This window comes from Drosophila elegans, unplaced genomic scaffold, assembly GCF_018152505.1.
Source record: "Drosophila elegans isolate 14027-0461.03 unplaced genomic scaffold, ASM1815250v1 contig_149, whole genome shotgun sequence".
Taxonomy (NCBI): Eukaryota; Metazoa; Arthropoda; class Insecta; order Diptera; family Drosophilidae; genus Drosophila; species Drosophila elegans.
Genome location: NW_024545513.1, coordinates 24,079,243 through 24,105,040, shown reverse-complemented (window position 1 = coordinate 24,105,040; position 25,798 = coordinate 24,079,243). Strand labels below are relative to the sequence as shown.

Here is a 25,798-nt window from a genome sequence, read left to right as displayed (position 1 = left end):
TGTTTTTGTTCACTTGTGGAATATCTCTGATAACAATCGTAATGTGCTAATAAGTAAACAATTTTTGAAATCGTAAAACGAAAAGTAGAAACAATTTTTCCATTTTAATATCAAAACTACTCCAGCTCTCATCTTTCTCATTTTTAACAAGAAAATTTTTGCAAAAATTAAATTTTCCGTAAAGCATATAAATTTCGATTTATATGCGTAAGTGTTTAAATGATTTTCAGTTAAATGTTTCGATCGTTCTTATGGCGTAATTCTGAATTATCGAATAAAGCAATAAGTGAAAAAGATCTTACAAAATTTTGTTTACATCTATTTTTTGTAATATTCCGATTAATCCCATGGGAGCTATATGATATAGTTGCACAATTTAAACCAAATTTAAACCGTAATTTTGAAATAATAAACCATTACCGTCTCGAAGAACACAAAAAAAATTAAAAAACAGCAAATTTATATTTTTGTTCGATTGTTCCTATGGGAGCAATATGTTATGGTAGTCCGATCCGGCTTGTTCCGACTTATATGTATAGCGTGGCACTTGCTGCCTGTGGAGAAACAGATGTGTTACAAACCTATGGTCAATATGAAGTAAGCTCCAAAACTATAGTCTTTTTATAGTACATATATTAAATTCCTCTTTTTAAGTGGAAAACCAGAACACATTTGAACACCTATTAAAATTCGCAACTCAACATTGGAACATGGTAAACATGGTAAATAATTTTGTATATATCTTGTTTGCGTTTGTCTTGGATTTAAAAATTTTTGACATTAGTGTTATTCGGAAAGCTCGACAAAATTAGCTGAAAAACATTTTCTGTTTTCAAGTCGACGCCACTTTTTTTTATTTTTTTTTTGGAAGGTGGTCAACGCGATAGCGGCATCTTTACTAGTGACGATTTTTTTAAATTTTTTTTCCGATCTTTACAAGTGTTAAATCATGCCAAACAGGACGCAGAGTTTTTTTGAACACCCCACTCCACCGGCCTGTATCGTCGAATTTTGTTTTTTTTTCTAGTTTCTTTTTTTATATTCTCAAAATGTCAATAAAAAACATTCAAAATGGTATATTAAAAATGTTTTTCATTTTTTTAATCTCATTTGAAAAATGCCCCAAAATTCAGGCTTCTAAACCAGAAGATCCTTAAGTCCCTTTAATAGATTAAGGCACAAATTTTTCATTCTGTTCGCTTGATCCATGTCGCAATAAAAAAACAGACTTTTGTAGCACGTGGGGTTGCCTTTATTTTAATAGTTGCCCAAGCTGGGCAGCTTCGATCTGCCCTTTATTCAGGGCACACTTTACAGAAGTTGTTTGTTAGCTTAGAGACTGACATATCTTACACACATTGGTATAGTCATTTAGTGTCGTTAAATATAAATGTGCATCCTGTTCACATGCGTGTACTTTAAGTCCTACTCCTATATAGTCCTATATGCAGTGTTGCATGTTCTGTTTTCTATGTTCTGTTACGTGTCGTATGTTTTTGCTTTGGTGCCGGGTGCCGGGCATCGATCACACGATCACACGCTACATCCTCGTCGTTGACTTTTTGTTCAGCTTTGTCTGGTGTGGTCTGATCTGTTCTATATCTATCCAATAGTTGTTTAAATCTCTTACGTGCTAATGGGACTCCTTTCCTTTCCCGATCCTACATTTGCAATGTAAGTCAATGTGAATCCCACACTTAGGTGCTAGTCGATTAGGCAACTACATATCTGCATTGGCATTCATTGGCGCAATGTCGTCGTCTCTTCTAAATTCTAATTTCGTGTTAATTTAACTAACAAGAGGTACACTCTCTTCGGCGCACAAAAAAAAAAAAAATACACACAAATGTGAAATTTCAAATGCATCTGCATCTGCATCTGCATCTACAAAGGCAAATCAAAAACGTTCGCCTGGATGGACTGTGCCTTGTGTCCCTCTACGCACACCCAAACCGACATCCACACCCACACATCTACTGGAAGGGAGCGAACTGCAGGATGTCGGCGACAGGGGCCGCCATCCGCGAGGCGATCGCCGGATTGGTGACCGTGATGGGCAGCTCCAGCGAGGTGGGCACGCCGCTGCCGTTCGTCACGCCAATGACGGAGGCCAGGCTGTCCTCCAGGTTGCCATCGACGTCCGGTGAAACGCGGCGGAACAGCATGCCGCTCGGATTCTCCAGCGTCGACATGATGGGCGTCTGGTCGAGCAGCGCGTTCGTCTCGTTGGTGCGCGCCGTGATCGGAGGCGTAAGGTGGACGGTCTGCGGCGGTGGTGGCAGTGAGTTCGAGATGAACACCACACTGCCGGGTCCGTCGACGTCGTCATCGTCATCGTCATCGTCGCCGACATGCAGCAGGCTGGCACCCGTGCGGGTGTCGATGTGGAGCAGACCAACGCCAGCGTTGGCTGCTGCGGTCACATAGTCGTCGGAGTCGGCAGCACCGGCCAGCGCCTGCGAGAGCAGATCAGTGGCGTGGCCGTGAACGTGAGAGCCAGCCGGCGCATCCGTGTCCTCATCGTCGAGCGTCATATCCTCCACGTTGACCAGCTGCAGGTCGCGCTCCTGCAAGTAAACCTGCGCCGCCTGCAGAATGTCGCGAGCGTGGAGCACGGCCCGCATGCTGCCGGCGAGACCGGAGCCACTGGATCCTCCGCCCGCGTCGGTGACATTCAGTTCGATGCACGAGTCCGGCTGCTCGGCAATGCTGAACAGCACCGAGGGATCCAGCTCCAAGCGGTGCCCGTTCACGTTCAGCTGCAGCACATTGGCCTGCAGCTGCTCCTCGTGCAGGGACAGTTCCTCCTCCTCGTTCACATAGCTGCCGGCAGCCAGGGCGCTTCCCTCGGCCACCTGGCTGAGTGGCGTCATAATGCCCATCGTGTCCATCGTGTCCATTGGCACCGCGTCGCCGTCGTCGTTCTCTGCCTCGCTAAGCGGAATTTGGGGAGACAAATGCCGCCCGACCTGATCATGATCCTGATCCTGATCCGGATCCTGGTTGAGATCCTCCCCAACGCCATCGCCATCCACCTCCATATCCGTTTCCGATGGCTCCATCACCTGGGCAACCGCCTCTCCGCCCAGAAAGTCAATGTCCGCGAAGACGGCCGACAGTGGATGGCCGTCGGCCAGGCGCGGCGGCTCCAGCAGTGCCTCCCGCGGCACCGGCACCAGGTGGTTCTTCTCGTTGTCCAGGTACAGGGCCACGTTGTTCAGCGGCGTGAAGTTGTTGTTGTTCAGCGAACAGAGCATGAACGTGTGGCTGTAGCCCGGGATCGGGCGAGTCGTCACGGCGCAGATGCGGCCAGCGCACAGTTGAGGCGGCTGAAACACAAGAGCGGGCAGTGGAAATGGTGTTTAACGTTAAAAGGGTTTTGTGCATTATAATTAAAAGTAAACAGCTAATACAAATTAAGTTCTCAAGTTTTGTTGACTTTTACATTAAAAGCAATATTGCAATGTTCATATAATTAAAAAGTAAAAACTATCATATCGAAATAAAATTTTGAATATTTTGGTTGCAGAAAATTTTACTGCTGTGAGTTTTCAAACGAATTTGTATTGTTATTCACGATTTAGACTTTTATAAAAAATACATACAGTTCTGGTCAACATAATAGAAGTGGAACAACATTTCATTTAATTCATAGCAAATGACAACATAAAACAAAATGTATTATTGTTTAATAATAATAAAATAAATAAATAAATAAAATAAAGATTAATATATGAAATGCGGTTATATTAATAGTATTAACCTCTTGAAAAAAAAAAAAAACTATTTCCATTTTCCCTTTCCATAAGCTAAAAAATAATATTATTTTGACCGCAGCTGTATATGATTTGTTATGCTGCCAAACAGGCAAAAGCCTGTTCTAATAATTATGTGGTATACAGAAATATCAAATCAGTATTTAAAAACATACCCAAAGGGTTAAATTGGCATTAAGAAAAGAAAATGGGGCTGGGAAGGCGCAACCAATTATATTCAGTTGATAATGAAATTGAAATTGAGTTTATAGAAAAAGTAAACACTTAATTAAATAAAGAACATGCAGTAGCCGTAAAAATAATATTATTTTTTTAGCTAATGGACATAGCTTTTAAAAAAGATTGTCTTTTTTTATCTTGTCGTGAAGTTAATACCACATGAAACTAATAAAAAAAATTAGATATTTTTAAAATTTTGTATAATAAAATTAATGTTTGCACATTTTTAATTTAAAAAGTATCTAAGATATAAAAAAGATATATAAGATATATTAGTTCAAAAATAATAATAATAAAATCATTTGCTATAGTATATTTAAATGTGCATTTAAAGGAATTATTTTATTTCCTTTAAAAACTAAACCATCAAAACTTTGTTTATTGACAAAAAAGAAATTGTTCTATTTTTTGGGCATTTCACCTTGTCCCACTACTATTATTTTGACCTCAGCTGTACATAGGTATATTAAACACATCTGCCTTTTCCTTTCTTGGTCAACTTACGTTATCGGGGCTCTCCTGGCCATCCTTGGTGGTCTCGCACGACGATTCCTCGGCGACGTCGCTGCGGGAGCCGCACTCCATCTCCATCTCCCTCTCTTTCTCCCTCTCCCTCTCCCTGTCCCTATCCCTCTCTCTGTCCCTTTCCCTTTCCCGTTCTCTGTCCAAATGGTCACTTCCACTGGCGGCGTTCCTCGAGCGGCGACGCTGTCTCCGTTGGCCACCAACGTTGGCGGCCTGCAGCAGCGTGGTCGGCGGATTGCTGACTGTGGATGTGGGTGGCGTTGTGGCACTTGGGATTGTGTTTGGTGCTGGGTTTGAGACTGGGTTTGGGACTGGGATTGGGGTGCAGCGCAGACGCTGGTGCCCGCGCAGATCCACCAGCTGCCGGTGGGCCTTGGCCACGTCCACATAGTTGAGAGCGGGTGCGCAGCTGAAGTGCCTGGGCTTGTACGTGTTCGTGCTCATGACCATGGAACTGAGCGGCGGGTAGCTGTTGGCGCGGCGCGCTGACGGAGCCAACGTGGCACCTGGTAGGGCCAACTCAACGGCTGCCAGCTCCTGGTCCACCGGGGAATCGGTCTCCATTGGTTGGATATCCAGCTGGAGATCCTCGTCGTCGTTTGCCGCAGTCGTCTTCTCGCCCTGGCCGAGCTCCTCTGGATGGTCCTCTTCCTCGACGGATGGCATTGGCCGGCTCCAGCGCGCTCGGACCAGGCGACACTTCTCCGCAGTCCGCCCGCTGACCAGGTCGGCTTCGTACTGGCGCAGCAGCTCCTGCTCGCGCTTCTTGAGGAGCACCTCACGGGGCTGCGGCAGGGAGCGAACCGCCTCCGGCGAGTGCCGAGCCGGGGAACAGTTGGTCAAGTCCATATATGCGGTGGGCTCCGTCTTCTTGTCCTGATTCTGTTCCTCTTCCTTTTCCGGTTGCTCCGGTTGCTCCTGTTCCTTCTGTTGTTCCTGTAACTGCTCAGCTACTTGCTTATCATCGAGCAGATGCTTCTCTTCATCCCGACATTCCGCTCCAGCTTCTGCCTCCTCCATCTCCTCCTCCTCCTCCTCCTGCGCCACCTGAACTTGATTCGTTGCCTGCTGCTCCGTATCCTGCTCCGTATCCTGCGACTGTTCGTCGTCCTCGTCGTGCGGCCGCGAGGAGTTCGGCTGGCGACTGCGACTGCGACTGCCATTGCTGTCCGACGAGTGCAGGCTGCCGCCGAAGGGCTCGTACAAGTTGGGCAGCCGAATGTCCTCCAGAATGAGCACACCTCCACGCTGCACCGGCTGGGTGGCATCCACGATGGCCGCGTGGATGAGGCCGGCGCCCGAGGCGGATCGCTGCAGCTCGCGCGCCTCCTCTGCCGAGATCACCGCAATGTTGGAGGCTATGGAGCAGCTGTTGCTGGAGCTGGGCTCCGGTGACAGCGTTCCAATGCCGTGCGAATCCGAGCTAGAGCTGCCGCTGGACATGTGGTTGCCATTGCTTTGGCTGCTGGTGTTGCTGTTACTGCTGCCGCTGCCGCTGCTGTTGCTGCTGTTGTCGCTCAGCTCATCGTGGGCAGGCGAGTGACTCGGTGGACGCGCCATCGAGCGTCGCTGCGGTCGACGGGAGGATTCAGTCTTTGATGTGGTGCGCCGCTTGCTGCTCCGGCTGCTCTCCTTGCTTTCCATGACGCCCTCGCTGCTGTTCGTATGGCTGTTCATCGCGCTCTTCTGCCCATTGATAAGATGCAGGCTGGCACAGTTTACAGTGTCCTGCTGGAGAGGAGCTGTGGCCGCAGCCTCCGGCACCTCCACCACCTCGTCGTCGCTGGTCAACACGGCTGGCATTATGTCCTCTTCCTGTCCACCTGCTGCCATCGTCGACTTGTTCCGCGACTTAAATATGCGCTTTTGTCGCTCTTTGATGGGCAGACTCAAATGATCACCCGGCTCGGCTTCGGTCTCTGCTGCTGCTGTTGTTGCTGCTGCTGTTGTTGCTGCTGCTGTTGCTGTTGCTGCTGCGGGCTCTACGGCATCCACCATCTCGTGCTCCACCTGGTCTACAGGTGGCTGAGGCTCTGCCTCTGCTTGGGGCTCCGTTTCCACCGCCACGACCGCATTTGGCGACGACTCCGGGACGTCTTCGAAGCCAAAGAACAGTTCGTCGAAGGAAATGTTGCCCTGCGCAGGCTCTTCCTCTTCCGTCTCCTCTTCCGTCTCCTCCTCCGTCTCGTCTTCCGTCTCCTCTTCCGTCTCCTCTTCCGCCTCCTCTTCCGTCTCCTCTTCTTGCTGCTGCACCTCCTCCTCCTCCTCCTCCGAATGGCCCTTGCCATTGGCATCATTGGCATCGGTGCGATTGGTATTGGTGCGACGCCTATAGCTTAGTCCATTTTGGCCCTCCAGCTGCTGCTGTTGCTGCAGATCCTCGTCCTCTTCGAAATCAAAGCAAGAAGGTATGGCCACCTTGGCCGCGGTTTTGGCCTTCTCATTGCCATTGCCATTGCCATTACCTTTACCATTGCCATTGGGCTGCGAATGAGTGGTGGCACCTTTTGCACGCTGCCTTGGCTCGTCCTCCACGAACACAACGCTCTCGTTCGAGCTGGCATCGCTGTCCTGGATGACAATCGGCTCGTCAACCTCCTCCAGCTGGCTGTCCACGTCGAACTCCTGCAGAACCACGTCGCGCCGATCCTTCTTTGGTATGTTGCGTATGCGCTTCTTGGCAGCCACGCCGTCAGTCTTCTCCTGTTCCTGTTCCCGTTCGCGATTCTCCTCCTCCTCCACCTCCACTTGCTGCCCTGGTGTTGCTGTCGTCGCTGGCTGTTCGACCACTGCCTTGCCAGCTTTATCCACCGTCTGTGTCTGTGACTGCGACTGTGACTGCGACTGTGGCTGCGACTGTGGTGGCTCATCCAGCGATTCGTCCATCTCGTCGTCGCACCACTCGGCCAGCAGACTGAGATGCAGCTGCAAGGAGGCGGCCGAACTGTTCTGCGGATGCGGGAGATTCACTTTCGATTGTGGGTCGACAGCAGGCGGCGGTGGCAGCGGCTCGTGCGATGGACCGGATCCAGCTCTGGCTGGTAGCTCTGGCTCGGCAATCACTTTGGGTGGAAGTGGCCGCACTGGCGGCGAAGGCGGTGGCGGTGGCGATGGCGAAGGCGAAGGCAGCGAAGGATGCAGATCACCACCAGCGATCGGCGCCCTGTTCCTAGAGAGCGCTCGCTTTCGCCATCCTGCGCTTCGAGATGATTTCTCCACACTGGTGGGCGGTGTCGTCAGCGTTTTCCTTAAGGGATTGCCACGCCTTGGCGGTGTGACCTGCTCGCTGCTGGTGGTGGCGGTGGCGGCAGCCAGTGTGCACCGTCTAGCTGCACGGCGGCGTGGAGTCGGGGGCGGCAGCAGCTCCGGCGAGCTGCCTTCAGGCGAGGCGCCCCTCTGACGGCGACTCATGGAGCGCGTTAGGCGGCGCTGTTTGGCCGGCGGCGACTCTGGGGCGGGCATGGTGGCTCGCAGTTGATTGGAGCGCTGGCTGCGCGGATCCCGTGGATGTACAAGGCTGCGTCGTGAACTCTCCGACACGGCGATGATCTCCGGCGACGAGGACGCCGAGGCAGAGGCAGAGGCGGAGGCGGAGGAGGGACTGGTGTCACCGGGATGCACCACGCGCTCAATGGTCTCCATCGTCAGCTTGGCAATGCTAGCCACCCTCTGCTGCTCCTCGTCCGTCAGCGAGGCGTCCACCACGATGGACACGTGACGCGAGTGACAGCGCACCGAGTTCTTGTCGAAGTGCGTGCTGTCGCGACTCCGGCGACCCGCCAGATGCCGCAGATCCAGCATGTTGGTGGTGTGAGCTCGTCGCGCTGCCCGCGTCTTTCGAACAATATTGGTGTTGGTGTTGGTGTCGATGGTACTGTTGCTGTTGCTGCTAAAGCTGCTGAAGCTGCTGCTGGGCTCCAAGTGGGCGCGGCGGTGGATGAGCAGCACACTCATGCTGTTGGTGCGAAAGCTGCACATGTTGCACTCGTAGCTGGCCTCGTTGAGGCCACGGCCACGCGGTGCGATCGCTGCGCCACCGCCTCCAATGTCCATGATGCGAATCGTGGGCTCCTTCTGTCGGAATACGGCATTATCATCAACGGCTTGGGGCGATGCCATCGACGAGCTACTTACTCGACCCGCCGGCGAAGGCACTGCACTGCTTGACGCACTGCTGTTGTGCAGACTGCTGCTGCTGCCGCTCGAGAGGAGGGCCTTGATGAGGCTATCCGGCCGGTTGCTATTGTTGTTACTGTTGCTGATGCTGTTGCTGATGCTGTTGCTGATGATGTTGCAGTTACTGCTGCCCTCCAGCATGGACAAAGGCGTCGCGTGCAATCCGGAGGAGAGCTGCTGCCGGTGGTAGCGCGACTCGGCGATCGCCACATCATCTCTGAACTTGTCGCCCATGTGCATTCCATCAGCCTTTTCTGGAATGGAAGAAGTGGATGGATGATGGATGGCATTCTTGATCAATACGTAATGATGTACTTAAAATACCCATTCCAAGGTGCTTATATTTCGTTATAATAGGTTGAAACACAACATGGTATGATAGCAGAAATGTCAAAAAAAAAAAAAAAATAATTATGTTAAAAAAGTAAATGTAACCAACATTGTTAGCTTTATCATTAAATCAAACAATTTAAATAGATTTAGTTAAACAATATAAACTGGTTTTAAACCATGGAATTTATAAAAAAGTAAACCTTTCTTTTTTTGTTTTTTAAATTTGTATACCCCAATCAACTATTAAATGTAAACTTGTGCTAAAATATCGCTTTTATATGATATTGGCTGCGGTCAAAATAATAGTAATGGGAAAATGTAAAATCTTCGATGTTTTAGTTTTAATTTCAATTTTCGGTATACTGTATTGAATGATTTTATAACCAAAATCGTCGTTTATCTGCACTTAGTATTGGAAAAAAATGTTTTAATATTTATTTTGAATAAATATAGATGTTTATATTTTCCCCATTAGTTTATAAGCTTCACGAAAATATAATAATGTTGTACTGTTTATAATTAATATTTCTATAAGCTAGAAAAAAAAACTACTATTATTTTGACCGCATCTGTAGGTATATTATGCAGCCTGTACTTACTGGTGCCGCGTTTGATTAACTCCTCTTTTTGAGCACATTGAAAGGGGTAAATCTGTTTCGGTGATTTGACTTGCTCGCTGTGAATGAACAAATGTCGTTAAATTATGTTACAAACACGAATTCTGCTTTCAATTGCAATTTAGGAGTATAGATACTTACAAGGTTTTCTCGTTGAAAAACGCCACAACTGCGAACGGTGGACGGCTGCAGTCGACGAACCGGAAGTCCTGTGACAAGGTCACCTCGCCGGGCCACCAGATCTCTGTGTTGTGTAATTTCACCCAGACCACGTCGCCATCACTGTAATGCGACGGGCTAGGCTCCTGGTTGCGAAGACGCAGCATTATGACTATATTGGAGGCGTCCCGGACCTTCGATGTCTCTTGGATGGTTCTTTGTGGTCACTCGCGTGACCCTTTGGCCGTGGAGCACCTTTTGTTCGGCCGCTCGGTGACAAGTGTGGTCCTAGCAGACATGGACGAGGACGCATCCCAAAACACTTCCCGGCAGCTGAAAGCCAATCGAAAACAAAATGAATAATTTATCGAGAAAATTGTTTGCTTGGCGCAATCTCATCTCCAATCTTATTTTATTTAAGCTAGTGCACAATTATCTTCGTCACCGATGCATCATTAATGAATCTATTACAGTCAATACTCCTCCTATATTTTGACAGCGTCCAATTCAAAATTTATTGCCACCTAATACAAAAATTTCAAAATTCAATTTTTAGTTTATATCAATCTTCAAACTTGGTTTAAATATATTAACAATACAATCTCAATGCCATGTTAAGTTTATGACATTATGTTAAATTGCTGCTTCAGTGAAAATTAGAGAAAGTGTACTGGTTAAAATATGTCATTCTACAAAACGATAATGGTTATCTTTTTCTTACAAACTAGAACTGTATAACATGACCTTGAGAAATTGGACTGTTTGCTTAATAGCTTCAAAATAAAATATGTTATATCTTGTATTCAAAAACAAAAAAGGAATGCAAGTCTTAATGTATCTTTATGGTATAGTTGTAAAGATGTGAAAAAAAAGAATCTAAAACGTTCTCCTAAAATTCTTTTGATATCTGTATACATTATCCTAGGCTATTGATGCATCGTTAAGGACCAACTCAAGAGATTTTTGAGCAAGACAATTGTCCCACGATATGTGTATGTAAATTTAAGTACCTTCGCATTACTTTCGTTCATTTAAGTATAATATCAATCTGAACGAAAATGAAACAATTTGTGTTTTTGGATGGGTTATTTCAATTATATGTTATTTATTTATTGTTGATTAAGTATTTAAAGTATTCATGTAATTACAATGTTTTGTTCCACACATACATTTACGAGAAAACAGATAGGCTTTTAAAAAGTGTATCGGGCCAGCGGTTTCTAATAAACAAAGTCGACAAATGGAATCCGTGGGTTTATCCTTCGTTTTAAAACATAATTTGCGCAAAACTGGTATAAAAATAGACAACGATGCGGATAAAAACACGTTTGGGTATACAATGATAGCATTATTCTCCTGGTAGTGGCCGGAAACACTCAACAAGTAAGTTGTCAGACCCAACTAAGTAAGTACTCTCCCTTTGCTGAAGCATACATTTAATATGTAATTCTAGGTGTTTAAGTCCGTATTTTGTTTTTTTTTTTTGTTTCGATTTTTGTTTTTGTTTTGTATCAATATAGATGTTCTAGAAAAATTTTAAAATATTTAATTGTTCGTTAAAGTACATAATAAAACAGCACAATGGATCAATCACAATTTCATACGCAGTCCAAAGTGGAACTCGCAGGCCTCCGATTGCCACATTAAGTAGGAGCGCCACCACATCCTCGACGCAAGTCCGTATCTTTGTCCGTATCCGTTGGGCTGTTCGGGATGCGACAGGGGAAAGAATTGGTGCTGGAGCTGGGGTTGGATTGGGTTGGGTTGGGTTGGATTGTGTTGTATTTTTTGGGGGCAGCCGATCCAGCAGCCGTGCTTAGATTGTCTTGGATTTTGATTTTGATATCGAAGGAGGTTGTGGATGGGCGGGGTGGTGGAGGTGGTGGTGTTGGTGGTGGTGGTTCAGGCGACGCCGTCATTGATGCGCCTTGATATCGACGCGACCGCCATTGCCGTTCGTGGCCGTCGCCACATCGTCGCCCACAATGAGCACCTTGCCGACGCCATCGGGTGCCACCAGCTCGCCGCTGAGGCCATCCATTCCCGGCTGGCTGACGTCGCCGGGGATCTTGGGCTTGGGCCGGTGCGTGTCCACCGCATCGATGGCCAGCTTGATGTGCTCCACCTTGCAGCCGTAGGCCACCGGCGTCAGCTTGATGACCGTGTGCAGCGGCACATACAGGTAGGGCAGCTCGTCGGCGGACTTGTCCAGGAAGTAGGCAAAGAGGCAGCGCAGCACCGCCTGGTGCGACACGACCAGCACGTTGCCCTGTCGCTCCAGCTCCATGATGACCGGCTCCAGTCTGGCCACCAGATCCTCGTAGCTCTCGCCGCGCGGATAGCGATAGGCGAACTTGTTCACGTCGCGCGCCTTGAACTCCTCGGGGAAGCGCTCCTTGATCTGCTCGTAGGTCATCTCCTCGCAGTGGCCGGCATCGATCTCGTTGAGAGCCTTCCAGCGCTCCTGCGGCGCCTTGACATCGGCCACCGTCTGAATGGCGCGCTTCATCCACGACGTCCACACCCGCAGTCCGTCGATCTGCTGATGGGCAATGAACGTGGACAGGGCGTTGGCGTACTGATGACCGCGGGCACTCAAATTCGAGTCGCCACCGATCAGCCCGGTCAGGTTGTACTCGCTCTCGCCGTGACGCGTCAGGTAGATGGTGCGCGGCGTTATGTGAATGTTCATCAGGTAGTAGACGATGCGCGACTCCACGTGGCCCTCGTTGTTGTAGACGACCACCTTCTTGCCGGCATTGTAGACCTTCATGAAGCTGAGGTGGGCCTCGGTGACCTCGTCGATGGGCTGGTAGCGCTCCTCGTAGTGCTCGATGCGCTGCAAGAAATCCCGCACCACCAGCTCCGTGTTCATGTTGAGGTAATCGGGTGAGCTGACCTTGACCTCCAGGATGTTCTGCTCAATGATCTGCGGATCATCGCAGATCGACTCCACGAAGAACAGCCGAAAGCCGTGCTGCTTCACCACAATGTCATGGATCAGCTGGCGACGATCGCGCGTCGAGTTGGTGGCATCGAAAACGGCGATGCTCCCCTGGCCGCTCAGCAGCCAGTCGCAGGAGTCGTGCAGCGCCTGGTTGGCACACCGATTGCGGATGGCCATCGCCTCCTCATTGTCGGCGCGAAAGAACTCGTGCGACTTGTAGGCGGTGGTCGCATGTCGCCGGTACTCGCCCAGATTGAATACTCGTGTGGAGATCCCAATCCAATTGAGATAGCGCGCCAGCTTCTTGGAAATGAAGGTCTTGCCGCGAGCCGGCAGACCCACCATGGCTATCACATGGGGCGTGGTGCAGTCGGCAATGGTCCGTTCGCCGCGGATGGGGAACGGCTTGGTCATCACCGTCTCCGAGGTGGGGGGCAGCAGCTTGCGCAGCTCCTCGGACATCACCGACGGGCACACGTGCAACTCGTTCTCAATGGCCAGGTCGGCGGTCTTCTTCAGCTGATTCAGCGAGGTGGTGCGCACCCGCAGTGACGGCGAGGTGTTGTACGGCATGTCCATGATGCTGGTGGCGGTCACGGAGCGGGCGAGCTGCTTGGCAACGGCGGATGCGGATGCGACTGCGGCTGCGGCTGCAAGTGCAGTCGCTGATGAGGATGAGGATGTGGACGAGTCGGATGAGGAACTGTTACTGGAGTTACTGGAGTATGCACAATTGCAGCAGGTGCACAGGTCGTCTGTGTAGGACGGGATGGAGCGGATTATTGGACGAGGGTGGAGCAGTTGGGCGTTGGGTGTCCTTTTGTTGATGGAGGGCAGGGGTGGTAATGGCAATGTTCCTACTTTATCCTCGTCGTCGTCGATTTGGTTGTGATTCTGGTCGTTTGAACTACTACTTTTGCTAGCTAAAAGTATCTTTTGGTTGGAGTTTGTTTCCGTCAGTTCTGGATGTGGATGAGCTCCTTTTCCTTCTTCCTCAGGTTTTTCGGGTTGATCTGCTGTTGTCGGTGCTGCTGCTGCTGTTGTTGTAGCTGTAGCTGTAGCTGTTGCTGCTGTAGCTGTAGCTGCTGATGATGATGCTGCTGCTGTTTGTTGTTGTAGTTGTTGTTGTGGCGTCGCGAGACATGAAATTAGTCGAGTATTTTTAACATAAATGTGCTGTTGTACTGGGTTTAATTGTCAAATGGGATGATTATGGAGATGCGGATGAAATATGTGTCGCTGCCGGGGGATGCAATCCAACAATCTGTTAATCAACTTGATATTGTATATTTGTGTGGACTGATGAGGGGGATGGGGTGATGGGGGGATGGGGGTAGTAGAACCAAGTCAAGGCCAAGGAGATATCGAGAATTACCTACGAAATAACGCCAATCATCTCTATACGCGCAAATATATGTGGTACATATGTGGGTAGATACAAATATGTGTTTTGTATATACGTATGTATGCGAACTGGGGATGGCTAATATTTGACTTCTTTGCACTTGGCGATCGAACGACAAATGAAAGTGAAACTGAGACTGAGACTGAGACTAAAACAGAGACACAAAACGTGCGTGCTGCGTGGGCGAAACGAAAGAGAGCAGAGAGAGAGCAAATGGAGAGCGGAATTAGCACAAATAATAAACGAAAACGAAGCACACACTAAAAACAAAACGAAACGAAACGGAACAAAATGAAACTAGTGAAAACAGCTGACGAATCAAACCGACTTCTCCACACTCTCTGTGTTATCGATAGTTTTTTTTTGCTGATGACCAGGGTTGTCAGCTCAGCTGAATGTGGATGTGGCGGCACAACCTGGAATTGTCGAAATTCCCGGTTACTTAGTATCTGCGATCTGATGATCTGCAAAAAAAAAAAAAGGGGAACAGAAAACAAAGCAAAACAGAAGTCTCTTGAATAAGACAAACACACAGATACACAGGCACACATGCACAAGGAATTCAAATGTTCATTAGCGAGTGGAATATTTATGGCTCTACTTGTCGTATCGAGTATTTATATATGGGATCCGCTGCTGATTATTGCCCCAGACTATCAACTATACTAAACCCCAAACACTAGGGCCTTAAGGTCGGAACTTTCAAGCCAAAACGATTCGAGTACCAAGGGATCAACGATGGAAAATTACCACCACACCAGTGAAATTGATAAAGACAGTGCAAAAATTACAAGCGCCAGCCACCGTCTTTATCGCCTTTCCAGAAAACCAGACAATCCCGTCTCGAAACCCCACAGACAATCACTGTATGGAAAGGAAAACAAAAAGAGGATGATCTGCGTCTATATCGCCCAACAATCTCACAGCCGGCAGTCTTTAAACACTCTCGACAAGACAACACGCAAACATTCCCAATTCCCACACTTATGGACAAAATATTAGCAATGACTTGTTAATTCTTAAAGGCTTTTTCAACGACTGTCCTAAAAGCATGTTACTGTAAATTCGACTGAAACAAAATATTTTACATTTCTGTAGGTGTAAACAAATTACAAGCCTTTGTGGTGGCTATCAACTATTTCAGCTAGGAGGAAAAAACACTAAAAGCCTCAAATACTTTCGGTTACACGGTTACTAAAGAGTCCGGAATATGACTTATAAAAACACTTAAATTTAATCGAATTTAAATATTCATCACATACTTAAAAGTTAGTTAATACAAGGCTTTAAAGTGTTAAGCGCGAATAATTAAGAAAAATAAAGTCAAACCATTTTATCTATATTCAAATATGTTCGAAAACTCTAAAATAAAAATAATCGAAAATTTGAGAAACTATACAATAATTGATTTTAAAAAATATTTCCTTAAAGTTCTCTAATTGCAGCCTTTTTTTAAAAGGTATTGACATTAAATTTTGGTATTTAAAAATAGTCAGATTTATCCTATATAAACTAATAGCGGAGGAAAACATATTAACAATGGTGCTTACAAAATCGAAAACGTTAGCTTTAGGGTTTTTAAAAATAATTAATAAAAATATACGCAAGTTGTTTAGATTAGTTTTGTTAAAATGATTTTAAAGACATTATCCAGAAAAAATCATATTAAAATATGTTTTGAAATGTTTTTTTTTTTAGGGATTTTATGGTTGAGCTTTTAAATATTGCTATAGGATGTTGGTGGTTTCTTTTTTAAAAGCATTTGTTTTTAGAAAGAGCGTTAATCTATTTTGGCATGCCAACATTCCATGTTTGTTTTCACACCTCACCAATTTTATTTGACCAATGGACGAAAGACGGTGCTGGTTCAATGTTTGATAGCGCGGAATTGGCCCAAACCGAGGGGACATAAACAAATAAACGAGTTCCACTGGAACCCCACGGGCAATGGATGTTATGGTTTGTGAGTGCGAGCGGGACAGATCCAAGAGGGAATGATAAGCCTTTATGGTCACAGCAATAATTAGTGAGTCTATGAGTTGCGTTCGACCGGGCATTGGTGGGAATTGTTACCTGGATAGCCAAGCGACGGAGGAAACCTGAAGCCGTCGAGGAGCAGCTACCACGGAACAGAACAGAGCGAGTTAAAAAGGTGAAGCAGACACTGCGCTGAACGCTCAAACACTGAAAATCTGAAAAACTAGTGCCGCTTTCTGAGAACGAGCACCGAGCGTCGGCGGCGGGCAGAACCAAGCGTCGTCGACGCCGGCGCTAATGGGCACGAAATACGAAATGTAACTGTAACGCCGACGACGACTTGGTTTTCAATTCAGAAAAAAGAAGTGAGTCGATGATTTGCCTAACTGCGCAACTACAGTCAAACTTCTCCAGCTCGACATCCTCCTAAGTCGAACCAGTTTTTGTCAACCTTATTAATTACATACCATGTAAGAATGTAAGAAAGGTAAACCAAAATTGCATAAAAAATTCGATAAAACTAGACAACTCTTAAAACTATAAAGACAAGTGGCTATGCAAATTTGGAAAACTTAAACACACTTTATTATTAAAGTCAAGACTTCTCAAAATCAAATTGGTTTTGTGTCGTGTGTTAGGGATGCTTGACTGTATCTGAGAATTGACAGTGAATATGCGCTGCTGCAGCTGCAACAACAAAAGACGAACGTTAAATTATTTGCACACAGTTGTTGCGGTTCCTGACGGAATTGTCATTGCCGGGCTTGTGAATTCAAAGTTCACCTCATAAGTCTTACCACTTAATTCGAACCTCACGTGTTTTGTTTACCCGCACAAGGCTTCCAAGTGCAATTGTGCTTGTTCTATACTCTGTAGACTCCCGGTCCTCCGATTGGGTAAGATGTACCGATCGCTCAGATGTGCGTCATTAGCTTATGGAGGCAATCGATCGGACAGCACCGAGAACTCATCGGAGAGCTAGCCGCTTCCTAAAACTGGTCCATATGGACTGACCAAGGTCAAGAGCGGCATAAACAAATACGGTTGGGTTAATTGATCACGCATTTGGGACGTGCATCTCGCTAGGTGCAATTCGATCGGGGATCGGTAATCTGCCATCTGAACTGCACTTTCTTATCAGCGCCGGAAAACCGAAACTCAAGACCTGTTCCCGTTTATAATTCTGATGCATTTTGGTTGATATTTAAAAACTCGAATGAAAAAAGTGAATAATTTGGAAGGGAATTTAAAGAAGATTTTCTTCAACGATATTAGCTTTGTCTTTATTTTTAGATGAGCTAGACCAATTTTGTTTTAAATGTTTTGTTCCTCTGGTGAAAAAGTGTTCATCATTGGCAAAACTTTAGCCAAACAGAAGTTTATATACCCTTGCAAAGGGTATTGTAATTTCAGTCAGAAATTTGCAACGCAGTGAAGGAGATATTTCCAACCCTATAAGGTATATATGTATATTCTTTATCAGCATTACTGGGAGAGTCGATCTAGCCATGTCCGTCTGTCTGTCCGTCCGTTCCGGTTTAAATTTCATCAAACTTGAACGACTATAACATAAAGCTGCCATGAAAACAATAAACATATTAAAAAAAATATTTTTTAAATGTAACTTTTCTATTTTGTAATTTTTTTTAATTCTTTTTGATTTATTAATAATTTAAAAGTTCAGAATTACGATTTTAATTTTATTTAAATCGGAAAACGATATCATATAGCTGCCATAGAAGTTATCGAATAATTGAGGTGCTATTTTTTAACTAGGTTGCTCCTTTCTAAATGTGTTGCATTTTCAGTTATTTCGGCAATGTAGACATGTGTTTACATATAAATATGTTCATATGTATTATAAGGTTTTTCAAACTTTTTTCTAATGCCGATTACAATGTATTACAATTTTAATACTAGAAAAAGTTAGCTTGTCAGCAGGCAGACCCGTCACGTCTATATCGAGTTGCCTGGTGTTGATGATAAATAAAAAATAATTATAAAACGGATACCCTTACTGATTCCAGTTAATAAAGGTACAATTTGTTTAGTTCAATTCTACAGTTTACCAAACAAACAAGCTAACTTCGGCAGAATGAAATCAATAACTTACTCGCGGGGAAAAATCATTTTTTTTTTGAGATAAGTTTATTCATAGAGAATAAAGTATGTGAAGTACCGTGAAAGCTAAGAGTCGATTAATCTATATTATTTACGTATTTTTAAACACATCTAATCTCAATCGAAATTAGTAACTCTACTGCATTGTTAATATTTGACCACACATGTCAAAAATGGCAAAAAAAAATGGTATTTAAAAGTATGTAAAACGTTAAACGTTAAAATATTAAATTCATGTTGAGGTGTTATAATTTTTATCTTTGGGAAAAATTGATGTAAAATGAAACGTTTGAAAAGAAAAAGAATCACAGAACAAAAATGGACAAGATGTGTTATAAATTGCAAAACAAATGATAATTTTATAAAGATATACAAATTATGTAAAACTCATTTTTTAGGTGTTGTTTTTATCTCTGGGAGATGGATGTTTAATAAGATAGGTTTCCAGATCCTCAGTCTGTCAAATAAGTTGGATCGTCACGAGCTTGACTCATCGCTATAATCGACGACGTAATTGAGCGCTGCAAAAGTTGGCAAATGCCCACCATGCGGACGCATGTGGTACAATCTCACGCCGACTTGCTGATAATATTCAGCTGTCGTACTATCAGAATAACCGAAAATAATACCAATAAGAAACATTGTTTGCGGCAGTGGCTACAAAAGCAACGAGTGTAATTATCGTTGTGACATGAAAGTCCGGCCGGACAGAAACTGATAAGACAATGGCACATTGCAAAAAAAAATAAATACAAAATAAATAAACAGAACAACAACAGCTGCAGAAAGCAGCGACTAAGTAAAATAGAAGAGCGCATAGTCCATCGGCTAGCCAATAATGGCAATGTTATTGGCGATTATTGCTGCGCCTTATCACTTATATCACTACTGCAGCCGTAGATCACAGCCAGTATCCAAACAGCAGAGCCAATAAACACCACTCAACCTCAACCTCAACCTCAACTATTTATTGTTACTTCAGGTGATAATATACGGTGCATGGTGTGTGTTCATGTGTTCATGTGAGGTGCGAGTGATATGATGCTGCGTGGGTGGATGCTAAATTTGGTGCGCTAAACGGGAACTGCAAAACTTTCCACCTCACTGGTATTCGGTTGGGGTTGGAGGCAAAAGGAAATCACTGTTGCCACTCAGTTTCTAGCAGTGAGTCATATTGAGTCATTCCAGACCCTTTTATGGCACAATTTCATTATTTGTGGCATCCAAGTTGTTTAACAGCTCATTATTTTGGTTTTGCCAGAGTGTCTGTCTGACTCGTTTCATTTTCATTTGTGGCGTTTTATTATGAGGCTTTAATGTAAATACCTGCAAACAATTTTTAACATTATCTCTCTTTTGGCAGAGCTTAACAGTCAATATTCGTTTGGATGCACAACAAAATATCAATTATATTTGAATATTTTTCGTTTAAATATTTTCTAGTAGTTGCAATTTTGTATTTTTACAAATAGGGTTTTCAACAAAAATATTTGCTATTATTATTAAAGTAGCCATTAATCAATTTACCTAAAAAACCGTACGTGTTTCTCTTTTTCGTATTTGAGTGTTAACATTTTTAAAACAAACAAGTCCGAGATAAAAACCTTAAATCATCTCTGTTTAACTGCATACCATAATCTGCTAAGTTGCAAAATGTGCTCTGTTTAACTGCATACCATAATCTGCTAAGTTGCAAAATGTGCTGAACAATTGAAATATTTTCTAAATGTTTGTATAAGAATCATAGTGCTTGAGTGCGCATTGTTATTACAAATACTCTCCCATAGCAAGATCGACTCTTCTGCTGATAAGGAACATTTACATTTCAGTGAATTGCAAAAACGCTCCTTCACACTGTGTAATTTACAAAGTAAGAAAAGGTTAACGCAATATTTTGTCTTTAAATACTTTTATTTGGCACTAATTGACATTGATTGCTAGGCGGAAATGCTAGAAGAGTAACTTTGATGACTCATACTGTACAGCCTGCAAGCAGTGCATCGCAAAACGGCACTTGTTGGAGCTTTTTATGACTTGATCGCGAAAGGGCATAATGGGCGCCACCCCTTAATGCCCTACCAGACCACCTGACCTGGGGGCGGAGCCCCGCTCATTCTAATTGCGACTCGCAAATCGCTCCCATGACGCTCGTGACCACCTTGCATTCGTTTCCATTGCTTGTCAGAGTAAACAAGAAACATCAGGTGAAATCTTATGAAAGTTTTAGCAAACACCCTTTAAATCTTTTTTATTTTAAACGTTAGGCCAATTATATGCAAATATTTTCCTGTAGTTCATAGATATTACTATTATTAACAAACAAAGTGCTTCGACAACTTATAATCAGAGATACGCATAGCTGAGGTTTGTTTTATTAAAAAATCTTTAATTTTAAAAAATGTAAATAATCGAAACCTCAATAATTAAATTAGTCAATAATAATAAACCTCAATAATAAATAATTCAAGACCCCTTTTATGCTTAATATTATAACATACATTCGCAGTTCCTGGCATAAACTCTAGTCTTATCAGTTTTGTTTGCACCTAAAATTTTGCATTAAATCGTTTGGGTTAGAAAAAAGGATATAATCTGGAGTCAGAAATATGTAGAATATAAAATATGTAGAATATGAAATATGTAGAATAATAAGAATTTCTTGAATTTCTTAATACTTGAATACGATAAGCCCCTGTTAAAGTGAGACACACTGATTTGGTGTTGTTAGTGTATACACCCTATAGGGTAGGTAGACCTTTCATCGTCGGTGGTGCAGATAAGCCAACTTTCGGTTTCAATGCCATGTGCTGTGCTGTGCTTAAAAGGGATTAAGCTTTAAGCCCCCAGGCTTTTGCTTTATGCCCTGCCAACTAAACGGGAGCTATAGTTGAAAATCAGATTTTTGATTTTACGGAAGTGCCCACAGTACTTGTCGTGCAAGCGGTACCCGAAATCCAAAGCTAAGGTGGCCAAAAATCTTCGACAAGCGACTGAAACTGTAGACGGCTTCAGACGCATGCAGTTCCGATCTACGAAGTGCTATTCGCTAGGCCCAAGCAAATGGAATTATAAATAACGGACCCTCAAGGCCATGCCAAGGGGTGAATTGGGGTGGATTGTGAAAAATAGTCAGGTGATACGGATACCAATGAAAAAATGACCAAATCTTTTGCCATTTTCACTTCCTCTGCGTTGTGTTTTCAGCTATTTTTCCGGTTCCGACAAGAAAAATTATAGAAAATGAAGGCGACTAGACTATATTGTACACATTAAAGCAAAATTAGAAAACTAGCAAGCCAGTCGTCGTCGTAACAACAATGCGCCGAAGGCGGAAAGAAATTCACAAAAATACCAAAATAGCAAGCAGAATATTTGTTGGGGCATTTGAAAATGAAAACAAAGCGTTTTAGTCAGAGACTTGTTGGGTTTGCCGATGCTATGCGATGCGATGTTGAGTTGAGTTGAGTTGAGACGATGATGATATGTCGGGATGATGAGATGACGGGATGGTACGCGGAGAGAAGCGACAGCGATGCATAAACAAACGACGTAAATGGCAATGCTGTGTTACACACTCGAAACAAGTGCGAAAGAGAGTGGCGGATTATCAAAAGACGAGGTGTGGGAGAACCCTAACCCGCGTTCTTCATAACTGTGTTAATAAGCCAACGAGTGTCATTAAACCACATAACTGCTGGTCAAGCGTTTGCACGGGAGGGCGTCCAGACAATCGAGTAGTCAGCACAAATGGTGGTGAAATGGTGGGCAAGGGGACTGGGGGGGCTGGGGGGCAGGGGTGTATCTGCACTATACGTACACAAGGGGGCCACCAAATCCGGATCCGTGGCCGGGTTGCTGAGGTTCTGGGTCTGGGTCTGGGTCTGAGTCTGGGTCTGGCTCAGGGGGTTAAAGCCGGTGTAGCGCGGCGAAGTCGCAGTCGACTGAGCCATCGCCCCGGAATGCAAGCAGTAGTTGTGGTGCGCACAAAAGGCAAGCAGTGCGCGCGCCTGATCTCCTGGAAAACTCGATTTCTGCCGACACTCGACAAGATCACGCGATTTGTTGTGTTACAAAACAAAAAAAAACAAATTAAAAAATAAAAAAAAAAAAAAGAACGGGTGGTTGTTCGTTGGTAGAACGCCGCTAATTTCTTGGTACACAAAAAAGGAAGAACACGAATTTTTTATTTTGATTCGATTTGACTCGGGGCACACGGCACAAACAACACCACAAGAAACGAAAGTACAATGCGATTTCGCCGAACCGCCTCTTTCACTTCAGTTCCGCACACGTCGCTTGACAAAATCGGAATGAGCAAAAAGCAAAAAGCAGAGCGAGTCAAGTGCGGAGCCCCCAGACTTGCGAAAACGGCACGCGAGCGATCGCCGAGCGAAGAGCAACAAGCAAAAAGAAAAAAGCAAAAAGCTGGTACCGATGCGACCGACGTCGCCGATTGTCGGCGGTAATCACAATCGGAATCCGAATCCGAATCGTTTGTCTATGCAGGGATTACGAAAGGCAGCGGTAAATAGCGCAACAGCTGCGGCCAAAACAACAGCACCTCAAAACCACCTAAACACAACACAATATATAATTATTTCCATCACTGGATTTATCCGAAGATTCAAATAAGTTGCACAGTTAAATAAAATAGCGAGTGCCTAAATAAATGTTTTTAAGCAACTATTTTTTTTTAATATATTTCCTAACAATGTTCTTTTTTTTGCATACGTGAATAGCGGATGGGTAATTTAGGCGGTTTTACAAAGAAATAAAAAAAATTCAGTCTAAACTAAAAAACGAAAATGTTAAGGTTCAAGGCGTAAATAAAAAAAATGGATAATATTAAAATTGCTGGTTTTAGACAATATATTATACATAAATTTTTAACATATTTTTTGTACATTCATGAAAACGAAAGTAAATTCCTGTTTTGGCCAATATAATTGTACCTTTGTTTCGTTAAATTTATTAATGCTCAAAATAATAACTTCAATATATGTACATACATATTTATAGAGGTTCTCTAAAGCTGTTCAATAAGAATACGTTTAAAGAATTAACTTTTAACTTAAAACCCAAAGATTTTTGTTTTAAAAAAGTATAACGATAAAAATTTGGTAATATTAAATACGCAGTTTACTTTAAAATCTACGTATTTATTTATAATTTGTTCAAATACCAAGACTTCAACGGCATAGCTCGCTTGATAAATACATATGTAAAACGATTTGTAATATTGTCTTAATCTCAATTTGCGTGTCATTACACGATAAACTTTTATTGCATTTTCGTCCCTTACACCACCTTTGGAAACTCTTGACAATAATTTCTAATAGAGATGGGTTCGTGTCAAACTTTGTCAATAAGCCAACTACAAGTTATTTTTTCAGAGGCACACAAATGTATTTTTTTTTATTATTTTTCTTGGTTTTATTTTTAATGCATTAAAATGGAAATCACTAAGGATTATTAATTATAACCTCTGCTGAACATATGGAAACCTGACATAGGTTTATGCGATATGACAAAATTAGCTGGTTAAAAAAATATGTACAATGCTACTTCAATAGGCAAGACTTGTTTAAACGGCGTTTCAAAGGCTTAAAAAATTCTAAGCCGTTAAGACTGTAATTTCGCTTCTTATCAGTCCATAAACTTTTGTCTGCCGAAGAATCTTTTCTGTCTTGTTTTATCTTCATCTAATTTAAAAACCAGCTAGTAAACTACAAAATTGTTACACATGCTTATTTATTTAGATATGAATATCCCCTCCCTGGATTCATATGTTTTTTTCATAATTTAACAAAAATATAAACATGAATGTTAAACCCAAAATAAAGCTTCCAAGATGTCAAGTCCCGTTTATCTGTTTATAAAGCGTAGATTTTTTTTCTGGACAAGTAATAAATTCGTTGGAATCTGCAGACGACTATTTAACACGAAACCCTAAAACCGATAGCTTCTAAGTATCGCATGAAACATAAGCAATAACGGAATAACAGAAACATCTGAAAGAATGAGGTGCACAAAACAAGGGCCAAAAAAGCTCCCCCGGCAGTAGCAACATTGCGCGGCAGAATGCAACACTGTAAAAGCTGCGCAGAAAAGAAATGGCGGCCTCTTTCGAAGTGTGCGTTTGTCTGTGCATGTGTGCCACCGGCCAGCGTGTGCGAGAGGGAGAGAGAGTAGTGGCAAAACCACAAAGAGAATCTTTCCGTGTACACCAGAAAAATCACAAAACAATTGCGTAAATGCTCCTCCATTCAGAAACACCGAAATCAATAACATGCCACTATAACCACATAGTTTACCGTTTATACAAAATCAAAGCACACGCTGCGACTTCCAACTCGGGTACAAGAGAAACCGATAACAATAAATGCACCCGATGAATACAGAAGGCGGAGTGGAGCAAAACTAAAAACAAAAATAAAGAGCGCACACTAGAGCGACTCACTGGTACTAGTTACTAGTGTTAGTATTCCTCTCTGCGCATGTGCCTGGGTTTCTGCGGATGTACGTCCGTGGGTGAATGTGTCATGAAAAGCACTGAAAGAACCAATAAAAATGCAACTCACCTTCGTTTCAGTGCGATGTGTCCTGGTGCCTTTGCACAATTAATCGGATCCGTTTCGGGGGTTCGGGGGTAGGGACTCGATTAATGGTGGGCACTTGTCTGTATCTCACACTTTTCACACACGTTTCACTTGCACTAAGCTTCCCGATAACTTGGATCCGAACCTAAGCGAATGGTCGTTACTGTGCTGTTAGCAGCTAACAGCGCTGTAAGCGTCGACGTCAGCTATACATACAAGTGTGTGTGTGTGTACTTACATAAATACACATTCAAGGAATCGCGGAACTAAGCTTAGTATTTTTATTTGAAATCGCATTCGCTAAAACTTACCGCTATGCCAGTGCAGCGACTGGTAGTCATCGCTGCTGCTAATGCTGTTGTTGCAGCTCTGTTTCTCTCTCTCCGTACGCTGTCCCTCCCGCTCGCACTCAACAACAAAACGCAGCGCGCTCCGCACACACAGGCAAACAGGCCCCCTCTGTTGTGATATTACTGATTTAAATACTCACACACATGAGCACGGGCGAGCGAAACGAGAAAACTTATCCGATTATTATATATACATGTATATCTAAATATACTTTTGATTTTTATGAGCGCGCTCAGCTACAATTGCATTGGCACTAGTACTAGCACTAGTACCAGCACACACGCACAAACACGCACGGGACGAGGGATGCACTTTGTCGGGAGTCTCCTCTCCTCCCCTTTTCCTTCATCCCCTCGCGAACGCAATTCCAAGTGGAAGCAAAAACGAAACGAAAACGGAAGAAAATGGGCCGAAAACCGAAAGCACAGAGTGGCGCAAACGAAACGTTTAATTGGCGCAGTTTCACGGAACTTGGCCAAAACAAAGCTCTAACGAACAGAGCAAAAACACACTGCTTTGTCAACGGACGATCGAAATTGATCAGATTATATGTAACAACAAACACAATAAAAAAATACCCGCAGCGAATTAGA

At 44.1% G+C, this 25,798-nt stretch overlaps 2 protein-coding genes across 5 annotated transcripts; both read right to left on the bottom strand.

Moving 5' to 3' along the window:
- Window positions 1–1,229: 1,229 nt before the first annotated feature.
- Window positions 1,230–25,798, bottom strand: LOC108134853 (AF4/FMR2 family member lilli). 2 transcript variants are annotated; one of them, XM_017255329.2, is made up of 6 exons: window positions 25,166–25,797; window positions 9,788–10,138; window positions 9,629–9,705; window positions 8,655–8,950; window positions 4,500–8,594; window positions 1,230–3,329 (listed from the first exon to the last, which is right to left on the bottom strand). In XM_017255329.2, the coding sequence occupies exons 2-6, from the start codon at window positions 9,970–9,972 to the stop codon at window positions 1,974–1,976; spliced, it is 6,009 nt and encodes a 2,002-aa protein (XP_017110818.1). In that variant the 5' UTR covers window positions 9,973–10,138; window positions 25,166–25,797; the 3' UTR covers window positions 1,230–1,973. The 2 variants fall into 2 exon arrangements, with proteins under 2 accessions (XP_017110818.1, XP_017110817.1); XM_017255328.2 differs by having other exon boundaries at window positions 4,500–8,950; window positions 25,166–25,798.
- LOC108134854 (6-phosphofructo-2-kinase/fructose-2,6-bisphosphatase 1) lies at window positions 11,336–22,579 on the bottom strand. 3 transcript variants are annotated; one of them, XM_017255330.2, is made up of 2 exons: window positions 22,073–22,579; window positions 11,336–13,855 (listed from the first exon to the last, which is right to left on the bottom strand). In XM_017255330.2, exons 1-2 carry the CDS (start codon window positions 22,203–22,205, stop codon window positions 11,721–11,723), a joined length of 2,268 nt encoding a protein of 755 aa, XP_017110819.1. In that variant the 5' UTR covers window positions 22,206–22,579; the 3' UTR covers window positions 11,336–11,720. The 3 variants fall into 3 exon arrangements, with proteins under 3 accessions (XP_017110819.1, XP_017110820.1, XP_017110821.1); XM_017255331.2 differs by having other exon boundaries at window positions 11,336–13,852; XM_017255332.2 differs by lacking the exon at window positions 22,073–22,579 and adding an exon at window positions 14,128–14,285.